At 41.5% G+C, this 18,602-nt stretch overlaps 1 protein-coding gene across 1 annotated transcript; it reads left to right on the forward strand.

Moving 5' to 3' along the window:
* The first annotated feature begins 9,109 nt into the window (after positions 1 to 9,109).
* On the forward strand, positions 9,110 to 11,392 carry LOC118964824 (trichohyalin-like). The gene is made up of 3 exons (XM_036979311.1): positions 9,110 to 9,815; positions 10,400 to 10,945; positions 11,099 to 11,392. The coding sequence occupies exons 1-2, from the start codon at positions 9,152 to 9,154 to the stop codon at positions 10,861 to 10,863; spliced, it is 1,128 nt and encodes a 375-aa protein (XP_036835206.1). The 5' UTR covers positions 9,110 to 9,151; the 3' UTR covers positions 10,864 to 10,945; positions 11,099 to 11,392.
* Positions 11,393 to 18,602: the final 7,210 nt, after the last annotated feature.

Raw genomic sequence — 18,602 nt, forward strand, 5'->3', positions numbered from 1 at the left:
CATTGTGACGTATTTGTAGGCATATCATTGGAAGATTGACCATAAGAGACTACATTTTCCAAGTGTCCGCCTGGTGTCCTGCGTGGAATTCGGTGCGCAATTGCCAGCTGCTCGTACCTTTCCATTTGATATAGGGGAGAAACCATGTGTCCAAGAACGATGTATCAATGAAGAGATATGTGAAAAACACCTTGATGATTGATTCTAAACAACGTTTGCCATGTTTTCAGTCGATATTATGGAGTTAATTTGGAAAAAAGTTCGCGTTTTGAGGACTGAATTTTCTGATTTTTTTTGGTAGCCAAATGTGATGTATAAAACGGAGCTATTTCTAATACACAAAGAATCTTTTTGGAAAAACTGAGCATCTGCTATCTAACTGAGAGTATCCTCATTGAAAACATCAGAAGTTCTTCAAAGGTAAATGATTTTATTTGAAGGCTTTTATGTTTTTGTTGAAATGTTGCGTGCTGGATGCTAACGCTAATGCTAACGCTAAATGCTAACGCTAAATGCTAACGCTAAATGCTAACGCTAGCTAGCTACTAGCTTTACACAAATGATTGTTTTCCTATGGTTGAGAAGCATATTTTGAAAATCTGAGATGACAGTGTTGTTTACAAAAGGCTAAGCTTGAGAGATGGCATATTTATTTCATTTCATTTGCGATTTTCATGAATAGTTAACGTTGTGTTATGCTAATGAGCTTGCTGATAGATTTACACAATCCTGGATACAGGGGTTTTTTCATAGCTAAACGTGACGCAGAAAACGGAGCGATTTGTCCTAAACAAATAATCTTTCAGGAAAAACTGAACATTTGCTATCTGAGAGTCTCCTCATTGAAAACATCTGAAGTTCTTCAAAGGTAAATGATTTTATTTGAATGCTTTTCTGTTTTTTTGTGTAAATGTTGCCAGCTGAATGCTAATGCTAAATGCTACGTTAGGCATCAATACTGTTACACAAATGCTTGTTTTGCAATGGTTGAGAAGCATATTTTGAAAATCTGAGATGACAGTGTTGTTAACAAAAGGCTAAGCTTGAGAGCTAGCATATTTATTTCATTTCATTTGCGATTTTCATGAATAGTTAACGTTGCGTTATGGTAATGAGCTTGAGTCTGTATTCACGATCCCGGATCCGGGATGGGGAGACCAGAAAGGTTAAGAAGTACGCCATGCTCAACCATACGATCTACAAGACTCTCTTCTTTAAGAAGTACACCATGCTCAACCATACGATCTACAACACTCTTCTTTAAGAAGTATGCCATGCTCAACCATACGATCTACAAGACACTCTTCTTTAAGAAGTACGCCATGCTCAACCATACGATCTACAAGACACTCTTCTTTAAGAAGTACGCCATGCTCAACCATACGATCTACAAGACTCTCTTCTTTAAGAAGTACGCCATGCTCAACCATACGATCTACAAACACTCTTCTTTAAGAAGTATGCCATGCTCAACCATACGATCTACAAGACACTCTTCTTTAAGAAGTACGCCATGCTCAACCATACGATCTACAAGACTCTCTTCTTTAAGAAGTACGCCATGCTCAACCATACGATCATAAGCAACAACCATTCTACATATCCCACAACTTCTCTCCTACGGCGACCAGAATCTCCTCCACAGTGACAGTAGCTTCAGTAACACACCTGAAGCCGTGCTGAAGTGACAGGGACGGCATCCCCATGTGGGTCGCCACCCCCGCCAAAGCCAATTTCAACACGAAAAACAATGTACTTAATTCTACCACAACAACTAAATAAAAATACTGATAACCTCAATGATGCATAGGAAGAGAAAAAAGACACCACCAAGAAAAATAAATGTAAAAGAAAAAGCAGGATATGTAACTCTACACAACACTCACTCATACAATTCCCAGCATGCACCAAACACTCTCAGCATGCAGAGAGAGATTGTCCAGACAGAATGTTTTAACACTCTTGATTTGACCACCAGAGAAGAGAAAGAAAACTGTTATGAGCTGAACAATATGCCAGTGGAAAGGAGGACCGTACCAGGTGACCCAATTGTGGTTTGTGACTATTATGATTTCCCATATCAGCCAATTCAGTTGCAGTAATTCGGTTACAGATTTCTTGGTAATTCCACTAGCATTTTGGTAACGGAATTACGAATTTTAATCACTTAATAATTCACCCAAAAAATATACATCAGAAAAATCACTAGAACTAATTGTTAGCCCCACCATTACTTCTGTGAACTTTCATTATCCCCCTCCTCACAATGACAAATGTGAAAATATCTTGAAGTTATGTGGGTTTTTGGTAACGGAATTACAAGGCACAAGGTAATATTTCTGAAACTTAAAGAAGGTTAATGATTTCTCCAAAACCAAATGTAAGTGTTGATATTAGTAGTCAGGGGTCTTTATGTCAACATGATTCTGTTTTTATGTAGTTCTGATATTGGATATTGGACCTTTTTAGACTTTTTCTGGTGATGTTTTCTAAGATCCCTTTTCCATCTGTTGACCCAGAAATCAAAGCCTTCACTGGTTGAAAAATGTATCTAGAATTACATTTACCAAAAATATACACTCTTAGATTTCATTTGACACCCAATTACACATGCTCCTATGAACGATGCGTTGGTGCTCAAATCAAATCAAATTTTACTCTTCACAACACATGGTTAGCAAATGTTATTGCGACTGTAGCGAAATGCTTGTGCTTCTAGTTCTGAAAGTACAGCAATATCTAACAAGTAATATCTAACAATTTCACAACCAATACCTAATAGACATTCATTTTACATGGAAATGCCTTACTGTAACTCTAGAGATACTATCCAGCCCCAACTAGTAATAAAGTGGTCAGGGTGGTTGCTACTGGCCTCTCCAGCTTCAGCCTGAATCCCACCCATGATGAGAGGAGGTTTACTGGACACACAGGGAGAAACTACAGTCTGAATCACACCCATGATGAGAGGAGGTTTACTGGACACACAGGGAGAAACTACAGTCTGAATCACACCCATGATGAGAGGAGGTTTACTGGACACACAGGGAGAAACTACAGTCTGAATCACACCCATGATGAGAGGAGGTTTACTGGACATACAGGGAGAAACTACAGTCTGATGACTGATGAGACTACCTTTAAGGCTTAAGGGTTTGGTTAATGTTAGGGTTAAGGTTAGAGTCCTTTTTAAGTTTTGGCCAGATGGGCTGTCAATGGGATGTTGGTCAGAAAAGTCCATTTAGTCTTTCCCTTCTCAAACCTGTCCCCTAACCAGTTCATATCATGTATTCCACCACCAGCACACCTGATTCACTAATCAGAGGTTTGGATGATTAGTTGACCAGTGGTACAAAGTGGACTGGATCTAGGTGAACTATGTGGAGAGTCTTCCAGGGACAGTACAGTACAGACTGAGAAGCTAACAACAGTGAAGTTTACTCAACTCATTCAAACTATAATGAATATTGTTTAGAGAGAAGATCTGCACAAGGGCATAAAGTTTAAGATATAGCAAGAGAGGACAATATGGTGCAAGGTTGCCAAAGTGGAATCAAAAGTCATAGGCCTAATCATCAATCAAATATGAAATATAAAACCAAAATATAATCTACATATAAAGACAACATGTCATCTACATGTGTTATAGAATAGCTCCCTTCTCACATCCCAGGTCATGTTTGGACTGGAACGTGACAACTCAACGGGCTATGCGCATCTCCCCAATAGCCTACAGACAACTTTCCTGAGTGCAATGTCATTAATGTGACCGATATGTACAGTATAATAAGCATAGTGAAGAAGGAAAAGATCCCACCTCTGACGCACAGCAGAGACATCGCTGCTGAGATTTCCCCTGGAGCAAGAGTCCCTCAATAATTTAAAAACAGTCATTGCGTTACAATGAATGTCCTCCCCAAACGCTTGTTGCATCGTGAACTATCCTCCCAGTCCCTTGGGAGTTCAGCGGATGGATGATGCGCCTCTGCCATTTATTTGGATGAGAAGTTGGACGAACGCTCCTCCAGCTCACGATACGAAATGGTGGAGAACTACAGTGTGGTGATGTGTCGTTCACGAACGAACGGCTCTTTTTGAACGGTTCTTTTTGTTGAACCTCGGGAACCGAATTGCATCGGTGAAAGAGCCATTCCTCTGTCTCTATGATTTGCAAACTGCTACTACTGCTTGTTGAGATCAGAACAACGTTTTTCTGTAGATAAATTACAACATCATTATCTAAAGGGGGTGAATCCTCACTGCAGAAACAATAAATAGTGGGGAGAGAGTTGTGATTGTATGTTTGTTTGTACAGTTATGGCTGTAATGTTATTATTTTGTATTCTCACTAAACACCCACATTTGTATTTGTGTGGGAAATGTTTGTAGGCTATGGTTGCTGTTTGTATTTCATTGAACTTTAGGCCCATACAAAGACAAATCACACAACATAGAATTCCAAATAACCTTTGGCAAAAATACACGAAATAAAAGTCAAGTGAAAATAGTTATTAATGACTTGATCAATTATGAGTAGCTAAACATTATCGACTTTTGGACACTGATGCGCAGGAGAACCCCTAGCTGTCAATCAAGCAGGCGCGGTGAACGGATTATGACGCTCAAGCGTTCCAAATGACGCAACAATACAGCTCCAGACCAGAGAAAGTTAATGCCGAGGATATTATTCGGTTCAACACTAAAACTGAGGTTTGACACGTGTGATTTGAGGTGAGTCAAATATTTACAAAAGTTTACAATACATTAACCATCCGCTTCGTTATTTCTGTTGCTATCAATCACTCCATCTGTATCTACTCTTCTGTCTGTCTGTCGGACTATCTGAATTGTCTGTGTACTGTCTAGCCAGCATATGCCAGAAAGGTTCTTTCACATAGGCTCATATTCACAAAGTCTCATAGAAGGAGTGCTGATCAATAATCAGTTTGGTCTTTTAAATTAAACTGAATACGTTTTGATGGACAGGAGGCAACCTGATCCTAGATCAGCACTCCTACCCTGAAACACTTTGTGAACACAATCCAGGTGTACTGTGATGAGATATTATTATATTAGTTGTGCTGATGCATGATGGGTTGTAGGCTAGAGCTTGAGGACTCAACTCTGAAGACTGTTTCTGAATTCACTGACCTGGTGAGTAAATGTTGTGTACAATGGCACCATCTAGTGACAGAAACATAGAAACACACATTGTTGCTGAACGAAGGCATCTCTTTATTTTCCAGAAATAAAACGTGTAGACCTTTCCTGAAGTCTCTGACGAGATGGACACCTCTTCTTCTTCTGGACGATCTCCGTCTCCTACTGGGACTGTCTTCTTACCCCCTCCTATCATGTGGAACAGTCTGTAAGTCATTCATCACATAACCTAGCTCTGGTACAGGGCATTATGTGCGGCTTGCTGAAGGAAGGCTCAGTGTCTGCAAGCTGTACGTAACGTCCTGGACCAGAGTGACACATTACCCACCTCTGGCCATCATGGACAGTCAACTCATCACATTCACGTACTGTAAGTCACAGTTGTGTGATTTGTGTTATTAAAGTATTAATTGATTATTATTAAAGTATTAAAGTATTATTAATTGAGCAGAAGTTAAATTATTATTTTAATATTGTAGTAAATTGTCTGAGTTCACTTCCTAAATAATGTGTTGACATTCCTTTGCTCCCAGCTACAAGCAGGCAGAGATGGAGGTTCACTTCCCGAGAGAAGAGAAGAAGACCTGTACAGAGAAGGAAGCCCACATGCTTGAGTTGAGGGGGAAGGATCGAACGATCCGAAATCAGAAGAAGGAGATGGGAAGACTTCAAGTGTGCCTCTGGGAGGAGGAAAAGAAGAAGAGGAATGGTGGAACGGAGAAGGACAAGATCATTGAACAATTAGAGTCTGAGACAGACCATCTCCGAGCCCTTTTAAAAGACGAAAAGAGGAGAAGAAGAGTAGAAAGGGGTATCATGAAAGAGTGGAAGGCTGAGATCCTGAGACTGAGGGAGGCAGAGAGCCAGAGGGAGGCAGAGAGCCAGAGGGAGGCAGAGAGTCAGAGGGAGGAAGAGAGCCAGAGAGAGGCAGAGAGAGAGAGAGATGCAGAGAGAGAGAGAGAGGCGGAGAGACAGAGAGAAGCAGAGAGACAGAGAGAGGCAGAGAGCCAGAGGGAGGCAGAGAGCCAGAGAGATGCAGAAAGACAGAGAGAAGCAGAGAGACAGAGAGAAGCAGAGAGACAGAGGGAGGCAGAGAGAGAGAAGCAGAGAGACAGAGGGAGGCAGAGAGACAGAGAGAAGCAGAGAGACAGAGAGAAGCAGAGAGACAGAGGGAGCAGAGAGAGCCACAGAAGCAATGGAGTACCAGAGAAAACTGCAGGAGATCCACAGACTCAAACAACTGCTGGATCTACTGATGGTGGACCTACAACTGGCCCACGTAAGACATGTCATTGTTATTATTAAAAGGCAGTGTATATTTACCCAGCTGAAAATGAATAGTGGCAGACAGCGGTACGCTAACCCAATGTTAACTTTTATTCCTTTCCTTAACCCTTACCTTAACCTCACTGAAACTATACCTAACCTTTACCTTAACCCAACCCTAGGTCCTGAACCTAACCTTCATTTATCTCAACCCCTATGCCTTTCTTCTGCCGGTTGAATATCCACTTCCTTATTAACGTCATTACTGTTGTTGTTGTTGATAACTGTATCTGTGCAGGTTGTAAATAGTTGCATTAGTGAAGCATCATTTGTAGGAGTAATTTCTACAAGCATAAACATCAGAGGCAACATTGTTGTAACATCACACAAATTGTAACAGGAATTTCTCAAACCCCTAACTGAATGGGCAAGAAGGTTGTGTGTTTGTATTTGTACACATTGTGGACATAATTGATTCCATAAAATGTCTCATAATTTTTCAAACCATGTCAATACATTAATTGACAATGAATTGTCCAGATGAATTGATCAACATGACCCTGCTATTGATGTTGTCCAGTGTTTGATTCAATTACCTAGCTCTAGGTTGTATTTCTGTGTATCATTCTCTGCAAATCCTTTGAAAGTATGTCTTGGTAATAGATTATCACTAATTTAACCTTTTAAAATGAAGCAAGAGATTGAGAGATTGAGGCTATGGCAGAAAGTCATGGAGGAGCAGCGACCAAGACTGGCCTGGAACAACAAACCTATTGAAACAGGAAGAGAGAGGGAAAGAGAGAGAGAGAGAAAGGGAGATGGAAAGTGAGAGAAAAGCAGAATTGGAAAAACAAGAAATGAAGAAGAAAGTGGAACAGGCAGAAGAAACGATAAAAGCGTTAGAACGAGAGATTGAGAGATTGAAAGAGATTGAGAAGGAAATCATATTTGAAAGAGAAAGAGACATGCGTATTGCAGAGAATGAGAAAGTCAAACTGGTCAACGAAAAGGTTAGAGAGAGAGAGAGACTTAGAGAGAGAGGTTGAGAGACTGAAAGAAGAGATTAGATTGAAAGACGAGACTGAACCAGAGAGACCATTTGATAGAGACAGAGAGAGAGAAAATGATTGGAGACGAAGTGAAGAGGAGATGAAAAATAGAGTGGAGAGAGAGATGGAGATGGAGACAGCCCTCATCAATGACAAAAATACGTCTGAATTGGAGGAAGTCTTCAAGAAAATCAAGGAACAGCAGATAGAATTAGAAAATATGGAAACAGACAAATATAAATGGAAACAGAACCAAATGGACATGGAGGAGAAGATGGAGGGTGAGCACAACAAACAGAAAGAGGTAGAAAGAAAGAGAATGGAGAAAATACCAAAACAGAGACAAGAAGAAGATGAGAAGAAGAAGGAGATGGAGAGAGAAGAAGAAGAGGAGAGACGCAAACAGAAGCACATAGAGATGGAAGAGGAAGAAAGAGAGAGGGAGAAAGAGAGACAGAGACAGATCAAAAGAAAGATAATGGAAAAGAGACAAAAACATATCGAAAGAGAAGAAGAGAGACAGAAAGAGATTGAAAGAGAGAATGAAGAAGAAAGATGTAAACAGAAGAAAATAGAGATGGAAGAGGAAGAACGAGAGAGGGAGAAAGAGAGACAGAGAGAGATCAAAAGAAAGATAATGGAAAAGAGACAAAAACATATCGAAAGAGAAGAAGAGAGACAGAAAGAGATTGAAAGAGAGCACGAAGAAGAAAGATGTAAACAGAAGAAAATAGAGATGGAAGAGAAAGAAAGAGAAGAAGAGAGACAGAGAGAGATTGAAAGAGAGCACGAAGAAGAAAGATGTAAACAGAAGCAAATAGAGATGGAAGAGGAAGAGCGAGAGAGGGAGAAGAGACAGAGAGAGATCAAAAGAAAGATAATGGAAAAGAGACAAAAACATATCGAAAGAAAAGAAGAGAGACAGAAAGAGATTGAAAGAGAGCACGAAGAAGAAAGATGTAAACAGAAGCAAATAGAGATGGAAGAGGAAGAACGAGAGAGGGAGAAAGAGAGACAGAGAGAGATCAAAAGAAAGAGAATGGAGAAGAGACAGAAAAACATGGAAAGAGAAGTGAGACAGAAAGAGATTGAAAGAGAGAATGAAGAACAACTATTTAAACAGAAGCAAATAGAGATGGAAGAGGAAGAAAGAGAAGAAGAGAGACAGAGAGAGATCAAAAGAGAGAATGAAGAAGAAAGATGTCAACAGAAGCAAATAGAGATGGAAGAGGAAGAAAGAGAAGAAGAGAGACAGAGAGCGATCGAAGAGAAAGAGAGACAGAGAGAGATTGGAGAGAAAGAAAGACGACAACAGCAAGAGGAGAGAAAGATCATGTTTGAGAGTGATCAAGAAGAAGAAAATATATGGAAACAGAAGCAAATTGACATGGAGGAGGGAAGAGAGAGGGAGAACAAGAGACAGAGAGAGATAGAAGAGATACACAGACGACAACAACAAGAGGAGAGACAGAAACAAAAGGAGAAGGAGAAAGAAAGGGAGAAAGACAATGACAATCAGAGAGAGATGGAATTAAAAGATCAGCAACAGAAAGAGATGGAGAAAGAAAAGATGATTATGAGAGAAAGGGAGGAAGCAGGAAGCAGAAAGGAGGGGCAGAATTTTTGGGGGGGAAATTGAGGGACAGAATGAACTGGAGATAGAACAGGAGAGAGAGATGGAAGAAAAGCAGGAAGTGATTAAGGAAGCAGAGGAAGAGTACAGGGAAAGAGAAGAGAGAGGAAAGGAAGTAAGCATGAAGAAACATGTAGTAGTTAATGTTAAAGCAAAAGCACGGGAAGTCTTCAATAGGCGTAAAGAGAGGAGGTTAGAAGTGTTGAAGGGGGAGCGAGAACACATAGAAAGAGGACAACAAATCAGGAGGGAGAAGGAGGAAAGACGGCTGGAGATGGAAAGAAAACAGGAGAGGGCAAGACAACAAGAGGAGCAGGATAAAAAACGAGAGATTGAAATTGCTAGACAGAAAGAAATGTTGAGACTAAGAGAGGAGGAGAGGCAGAGAGAGGAAGAGAGAGAGGAGGAGAGAAAGAAAGCCATTAAATGCCTTTTATCTTTAATCAGAGAGAGAGAAAAAATAATACAGGCAAAAAAAAGAGAGGAGATGGTGGAAGAGGAAAGAAGGGAGATCCTTGAGTACAAGAGGGGTGACTTAGAGGAGGAGGAAAAAGAAGATGACAAGGAGGACATTCTCCCACCCGATAAAAGTATCCGAAGGAGAGCCGTGGGCTGGGTGAATAAAAAATGGGAGAAGAGGAACCTCAGAAAGATAGAGAGAACGTATCAGAGAGAGGCTGAGGAGGGCCATAAGATCGTCCACATAGGTAAGACCTGTTTTCCCTCTACTTATGACATCATCCTCTTTAGTCTCCTCTACACACATAAGTTCCACACCAGTCATCATGTCGCATCATTGTTTCAATATAAAACTACTGTCCAAAGAATATGTTAGCTGACATGGCTCATTGAGTGACTGACTGACATAACAAGAAAAATACTGCTGATAACAACCACGTTTTTAAATGGTACCTTGTGTCATCTACTAGTCTAACTCTCAAGACTAAGTAGAGACCCAGAAAGAGTTCCTAAAAACACACACACAAAAACGTGTTTTGGGGGGATCCGGGGGCTACTAGTGGCCATGGGGCCCTAAGCGATCACATAAGCCCTGGCACTATACAAAGAATAGGTGCCATTCTGGACACATGTTCAACTTAGGGCCAGGTCAATTTGGGATGGGGATTATTGCACTTAATTCACAAATTCCATGCCTTGCTCAACTGAAAAGAGTAAATAATCAGTGAGATCCAATTGTGTTTTCTATTCTTCATTCCCTGTGTCCATTACATTTAAGTTGATACCAGATCCACTAAGTTGAATGTGAACTCTACTTCTTCTCCCCTCCCAGCCATCCCTGGACACACAAGGCTAACATCCACCATGACCCGGGCAGAGAGAGAGAGGGAGAAGAGGAAGGAGCTGCTGAAGGCTGAGGAGAGAAGGAAGAAGATGGAGGATTTCAATAAGCAGTGGAGAGAGCGGTCCCTGCTTAAAAAACAGACTCATCAACAACTGAAGGAGGAGAGGGAGAGGATGAAGGAAAACTACCTGGAGCAGATGAATCTGGAGGCTGATGCTCAAATCAACACCCGGTGTCTAACCACCCAACACAGCCACGATTACAACCACGGTCAGGAGTTGCCCGGGTGGGCCAATGGCCAACAAGTAAGCCAAGAGCCCACTGGATCTGCTGATGGCCACCAGGAAAGGCCAAGGAGGCAACAGGCATGGGCAGAGAACCAGGAGGGGAGTTCAGAGAACCAGCAGGAGGGGCCAGAGAACCATCAGGGGGGCCAGACAGCCAGCAGCTAGAAGCTCCAGAAGAGGCTGAAACATCAGAGCGAATATCCAAGACAAAGAAAAAGCCAAGCATCTGGAAGAAAATTAGGATGAGGTAAAGAATGTTTAAACATCTATTCATGTTTTACACTGTTAATATACATGTCATCACTTTAAAAAGTGACATTATCCAAATGTGAGGGTTTAGTGTACATGCAACACACATGTAAATATATAGATACTTACCTGTCTCTGTGATGTCTTACAGCCTTCCTGACGTGCTGTCTGCCTAGAGCTGGAACTCGATGAAGCCACAGTTCCACTAATGTTACGTTGGTAATTAAAAGTGTCGCCCAATAATTCCTCCTCCTCTTTAAGTCATCGAGCCACATTTCCTCCTCAAAACATTATAGTCTCCTCAAGCCAGCAAGTATCCTCTTTATCAGGCAACAAACCATCGAAGGTCAGTGACCCTCCTCCCAAGAACAGAGACTCTCATCTGTATCCTAGTTAAATTCATCTCTGCTTACCACCTCTACAGTCCTAGAAAATATCCCAAAAATGGAAATAGTTTCAACAGAAGTCCTCCCCTCAGACCAGTGGCTCCACAGACCAGAGTTTCTCATCTGTATTCAAGTTGAATGCAACTCTGATCATTTCCACCACCTCTCCTGTTAAGGGGAGGTTCTGAAAAGGAGGTCTGGGAGGAGGTCTGCAGGTAGCCTGGACCGGACCGGTAGCAGCTAAGTTGCTGGCTCCATCCCCGGGCAGAGCTTCTCAAGTCAGGCCAGTGATGTTTGATGATGTCATTTTTGTTTGCAAAGTTTTACTCTTTAATAAAAGCATTTATTAAAAAAGCAATATTGTTGTTACGGTGTGGATTGTTTTGTTATTTATTAGAATTGAAACATCCAGTAGTCATGGTAGATGTTAGACTTTCAATGAGACACCTAACATTCCATCAGTTTGATACAATGTGTGACATGTTATATTACAGAGGAGTCCTCTATACACATCTATTTTAGACCATAGGAGAAATATCAGATTGAAATAGCTTCTCTAAGAATCTGAGGAGAGAGCAACAGTAGAAGCATCGTTAGCTCTCCCACCTCCAGTTCAGTACTCGGGTCATTCCACCAATTGAGTACCTTTTGGGGAGTGTAACTTTATATTTCACCTATTTCTAACATTCTGTCATAAAAAGCACATGTTCAACTTAATATAAAACATGTTTTCCCATCTCAAAGTAACAAATACATACTATAGTAAGTGTCTATTAAGTGCCAAATAAAGTGACAGGGTTGACTGTAACAGAGTTGACTATTTCATCTAGAATCAACCATAGATCCCCATGTGACAGGGGGAATGGAATGCAAGCTTACCAAACACATGTAAATAGTTTAAACATGTCTAGACTGTCTATCTATAGGTAACAGGGTTGGTGTGTTATAATTCACCCACCCAGTGGTGATTGCAGCATGTACATCTTGGTGGGGAAAACTCCCCAAAATGTTTTAGATGAATGCCAGCAAAGCCACTACACAACACAACACTAAACAATACATTAATTGCACTATAAATTTAACAAACGGTGCCCACAAACTGTTAGGGTCGACATAAAGCTTTCGCAATAGCAGAGCTATCTTTTCAGCACCATGGAGAGAATCCTTTAAAAAACATAGCTGATATGGCTGACTTGCTTAAACAAATGTGGTTTCTACTGACAATTGAGAAGTACAAACTATGGCACAAGGGGACAACGAGTGGACTACAGGATATCTGTAATTTAGATTAAGACAATGAGAGACCTAGGATGGACGTCGTCAATATAACCATTTGTTCAGCACTTTTGAAATGTACAGCGACAGAATTTTGAACATGGGCCATTCTTACAGTATTCTCCCTGTACACCAAGTCATAACTGCATATAAGCAGACAATGAAAGCTCGTACAATATTCAATGATTACATTTCTCTTAAACAGGCTATAGTCTACATGTGCACCACCAAGTCAGAGCAGTAGGCTAAGTTATGAGAGGGGAAAGGGACAACATTATTAGGGTGAGGCACATGGGCTACTAACAGCTTACTACACAACATACACTTAGTATTACTTTCTTAGATACAGTATACATATCTCCCTGTAACGATATTCGTCTTCCTCTGACGAGGAGTATGAAGGATCGGACCAATATGCAGCGTGATACGTGTCCATGTTGATCATTTATTAACATTGAACACAAAAAACAAAATAACAAGGACAACGAACGAAAACAAAACAGATCTGTCTGGTGAAGACACAGAGACAGAAAACAATCACCCACCTCTAAAATGGGAATAACAGGCTACCTAAGTATGATTCTCAATCAGAGACAACAAACGACATCTGTCTCTGATTGAGAACCATACCAGGCCAAACACATAAATACTACATAGAAAAAATAACATAGACTACCCACCCCAACTCACGCCCTGACCAAACTAACACAAAGACATAATAAAGGAACTAAGGTCAGAACGTGACACTCCCAGGCATATTACATCATTTATAGAGAAGCTTCCAACCACTCAGGAGTCATGCTGAATAGCAGGCTAGTGATTGCTTTGTTAAGCTTGAAGTTAGCCACTGATTCCTTCCAAACCACTCATTGTTGAATTTGCGATTTTCCAACTTTTTGTGTTTATTTGGAAAGGTTGATGACCACCAATACTTTTTATCTATAATTTGCAGGTATCCTAGTGGTTAGAGTGTTGGGTCAGTAACCGAAAGGTTGCTAGATAGAATCCCCGAGCTGACAAGGTAAAAATCTGTCATTCCTCCCCTGAACACGGCAGTTAACCTACTGTTCGTAGGAGCTGGATTTGCCTTTCTTTGCAACAGTGGAAGCTGCTGAGGAGACGATGGCTCATAATAATGGTTGGAATGGAGTCAATGGAGTGGGTTCAAACACATCAAAGATGTTTCCATGTGTTTGATACCACTCCATTGACTTCATTCTAGACATTATTATGAGTTGTCTTCCCCTCAGCAGCCTCCACTGCTTTGCAATTAGTTTGTTCGTTTTCAGTTGTTAGCATGTAGCTAACAGCGTCTATGTGAATTTGCTATCAGTTTGTGCTAATTTGTTAGCATTCTGGAAATAGAGTGCAATAGGTTTTTCTTGTGTTTTTAGCACCCCCTCATGTGCTATGCTGGCAATACTTTAAACCCCGGTATGAGAGAAGGATGGTATGACAATATGAAAATATGGATACCACCCAACCCTAATCACCACAACCACCACACCAACCTACCACAACTAACACAACTACCACACCTATCATCACCACAACTACAAAACCTACCATCACCAAACCTACCTAGCACAACCACCACATATATGTACCACAACTAACACACCTACCTACCAAAACTGCCACACCTACCAAACACAACTACCAAACCTACCTACCACATCGACCTACCACAACTATCACACCTACAACCCACAACTATCACATCTATTATCATCAAACTTACCACACCTACCATCACCACACCTACCAAACCTACCTACCACAACTACCTACCAAACTACCACACCTATAATCACCATACCTACCATATCTATCATCACCAAACCTACCAAACTTACCTACCATCACCACGTCTCTCACACCTACATCACAAAACCTAACACACCTACCATGCCTACCTTCACCAAACCACCATCACCACACCTATCACACCTACTATCACCACACCTACCATAACCACAGCTACCTCACGTACCATCACCACACCCACCATACCTACCATCCATACACCTACCATCACCACACCTATCTCACCTACCATCACCACAAAAACCATACCATAATTACTTCACCACACCTACCATCATCACATCTACCATAACCACACCTACCATCATCACATCTACCATAACCACACCTACCATCACTACACTTATCATCACTACACTTACCATCACTACACTTACCATAATCACACCTACCATACCTACCGTCACACCTACAATCACCACACCTACCATCAACCACACCTACCAACACTCCACTTACCATTACACCTACCATCGCTACTATCCCCACACCTATCACACCTACCATCCCCACACCTACCATTATAAATGTGGATAGGTATGCTGCTTCATTCAATGATGACGGTATTGTAGAAGGTAGATACAGGAGTAGCCTATAGTCTACTATAATAACGTCATTGAATGTACTATAGTATCATTTATTTAATTGATGAATGAAATTGTAAATAGGCTCCTTCATTCAGTGAATACTGGATGTCTTTCTATCTCTGGGAGTATGTTAATGAAGGCTTTTCAGCTGTTGAACTATGGCAATGTCCAACAAATGTCTAAATCTTTCTTTCTTTTAGTCAACAAGTGATGAGCCAGATCAACCAATCAACGTCACTGCAGCTGTTCTACCCACCACCCCCACTGCTCTTCCTCCACCACCAACCTCATCCTCTTCTCCTGTTCAACTCATTTGCCGCCACACTAGAAAGGACTGGACATACAGTCGAAGTCGCAAGTTTACATACACTTAGGTTGGAGTCATTAAACGTTATGAACTGAGAGAAAACAGGACCTACCTTTGTTGATGATCTTATAGCCCTCCTCAGCCTCTCTCTGATATGTTCTCTCTGTCTTTTTGAGGTTCCTCTCCCCACTTCTTAGTCACCCAGGCCACAGCTCTCCTTCAGATACTTTTATAGGGTGGAACAAGGTCTATGGTCTAAAATAGATGTGTATAGTTGACTCCTCTGCAATATAACATGTCCTTTGTCATTTTTATTAGGATCCCCATTAGGTAACGCCGTAACTCCAGCTGATCTTCCTGGGGTCCAACACCAATTAACAAGACATTACAAACATTCACAAATCAAGACTTCAAACATTCAACAAGTAGACAGTACAGACAATTAAAACACCTGACAGGAAACACATGTAACATTCAGTTGATGCTTTCTATTTCCTGTCCAGTCATAGGGTCTATTGCATTAGATGTTATTTTATTTTCATCTTGAAGGGGTGTTTACTTTTTGCCTGAGAAATATGGATTGGTAAACAGTTCCATTCAGCTATGGCTCTTTATAAAACTGTTGATTTAAGGCGATTTGTCCTTGGCTTGGGTTGTTTTAGCTGCCCTGAATTTGCCTGTCTGTTTGGTGGTTATGTGTGTTGCTAGTATATACTAACTGGCCTAAAAAAATACGTAATGAAAAATATATATAACATTTCTAAATAATCAGAAGACTGGATAGTAATTTGTTTTCAACGTGAGGCCATGAGAGATTCTGATGCATTTGGATAATATTCATACGGTTGGAGCAATGAAGAGCTAATCTACCAGCCCTGATCAGAGCAATGAAGAGCTAATCTACCAGCCCTGGTTAGAGCAATGAAGAGCTAATCTACCAGCCCTGGTTAGAGCAATGAAGAGCTAATCTACCAGCCCTGGTTAGAGCAATGAAGAGCTAATCTACAAGCCCTGGTTCCTGCAATGAAGAGCTAATCTACCAGCCCTGGTTAGAGCAATGAAGGGCTAATCTACCAGCCCTGGTTAGAGTAATGAATAGCTAATCTACCAGCCCTGGTTAGAGCAATGAAGAGCTAATCTACAAGCCCTGGTTAGAGCAATGAAGAGCTAATCTACCAGCCCTGGTTCCTGCAATGAAGAGCTAATCTACCAACCCTGTTTAGAACAATGAAGAGCTAATCTACCAGCCCTGTTTAGAGCAATGAAGAGCTAATCTACCAGCCCTGGTTAGAGCAATGAAGAGCTAATCTACCAGCCCTGGTTAGAGCAATGAAGAACTAATCTACCAGCCCTGGTTAGAGCAATGAAGAGCTAATCTACCAGCCCTGGTTAGAGCAATGAAGAGCTAATCTACCAGCCCTGGTTAGAGCAATGAAGAGCTAATCTACCAGCCCTGGTTAGAGCAATGAAGAGCTAATCTACAAGCCCTGGTTCCTGCAATGAAGAGCTAATCTACCAGCCCTGGTTAGAGCAATGAAGAGCTAATCTACCAGCCCTGGTTAGAGTAATGAATAGCTAATCTACCAGCCCTGGTTAGAGCAATGAAGAGCTAATCTACAAGCCCTGGTTCCTGCAATGAAGAGCTAATCTACCAGCCCTGGTTCCTGCAATGAAGAGCTAATCTACCAACCCTGTTTAGAACAATGAAGAGCTAATCTACCAGCCCTGTTTAGAGCAATGAAGAGCTAATCTACCAGCCCTGGTTAGAGCAATGAAGAGCTAATCTACCAGCCCTGGTTAGAGCAATGAAGAGCTAATCTACCAGCCCTGTTTAGAGGTAATGACGAGCTAATCTACCAGCCCTGGTTAGAGCAATGAAGAGCGAATCTACCAGCCCTGGTTAGAGCAATGAAGAGCTAATCTACCAGCCCTGGTTAGAGCAATGGAGAGCTAATGTACCAGCCCTGTTTAGAGCAATGAAGAGCTAATCTACCAGCCCTGTTTAGAGCAATGAAGAGCTAATCTACCAGCCCTGTTTAGAGCAATGAAGAGCTAATCTACCAGCCCTGTTTAGAGCAATGAAGAGCTAATCTACCAGCCCTGTTTAGAGCAATGAAGAGCTAATCTACCAGCCCTGTTTAGAGCAAAGAGCTAATCTACCAGCCCTGTTTAGAGCAATGAAGAGCTAATCTACCAGCCCTGTTTAGAGCAATGAAAAGCTAATCTACCAGCCCTGTTTAGAGCAATGAAGAGCTAATCTACCAGCCCGGTTTAGAGCAATGAAGAGCTAATCTACCAGCCCTGTTTAGAGCAATGAAGAGCTAATCTACCAGCCCTGTTTAGAGCAATGAAGAGCTAATCTACCAGCCTGGTTAGAGCAATGGAGAGTGAATCTACCAGCCCTGGTTAGAGCAATGAAGAGCTAATCTACCAGCCCTGTTTAGAGCAATGAAGAGCTAATCTGACAGCCCTGTTTAGAGCAATTACGAGCTAATCTACCAGCCCTGGTTAGAGCAATGAAGAGTGAATCTACCAGCCCTGGTTAGAGCAATGAAGAGCTAATCTACCAGCCCTGTTTAGAGCTAATCTACCAGCCCTGGTTAGAGCAATGAAGAGCTAATCTACCAGCCCTGTTTAGAGCTAATCTACCAGCCCTGGTTAGAGCAATGAAGAGCTAATCTACCAGCCCTGTTTAGAGCTAATCTACCAGCCCTGGTTAGAGCAATGAAGAGCTAATCTAACAGCCCTGGTTAGAGCAATTACGAGCTAATCTACCAGCCCTGGTTAGAGCAATGAAGAGTGAATCTACCAGCCCTGGTTAGAGCAATGAAGAGCTAATCTACCAGCCCTGTTTAGAGCTAATCTACCAGCCCTGGTTAGAGCAATGAAGAGCTAATCTACCAGCCCTGGTTAGAGCAATGAAGAGCTAATCTACCAGCCCTGGTTAGAGCAATGAAGAGCTAATCTACCAGCCCTGTTTAGAGCAATGAAGAGCTAATCTACCAGCCCTGGTTAGAACAATGAAGAGCTAATCTACCAGCCCTGGTTAGAGCAATGAAGAGCTAAATACCAGCCTGGTTTAGAGCAATGAAGAGCTGATCTACCAGCCCGTTTAGAGCAATGAAGAGCTAATCTACCAGCCCTGTTTTGAGCCATTTGAACTTTTTTTTAAATCTTTCTTTGCTGCAGATGACCATAGAACCAGAACAGTACTCTAAGTGTGATGGGACCAGGGATTGACCAATATAACTGGACAGTACTCTAAGTGTGATA

Source organism: Oncorhynchus mykiss, chromosome 6, assembly GCF_013265735.2.
Source record: "Oncorhynchus mykiss isolate Arlee chromosome 6, USDA_OmykA_1.1, whole genome shotgun sequence".
NCBI classification, from domain to species: Eukaryota; Metazoa; Chordata; class Actinopteri; order Salmoniformes; family Salmonidae; genus Oncorhynchus; species Oncorhynchus mykiss.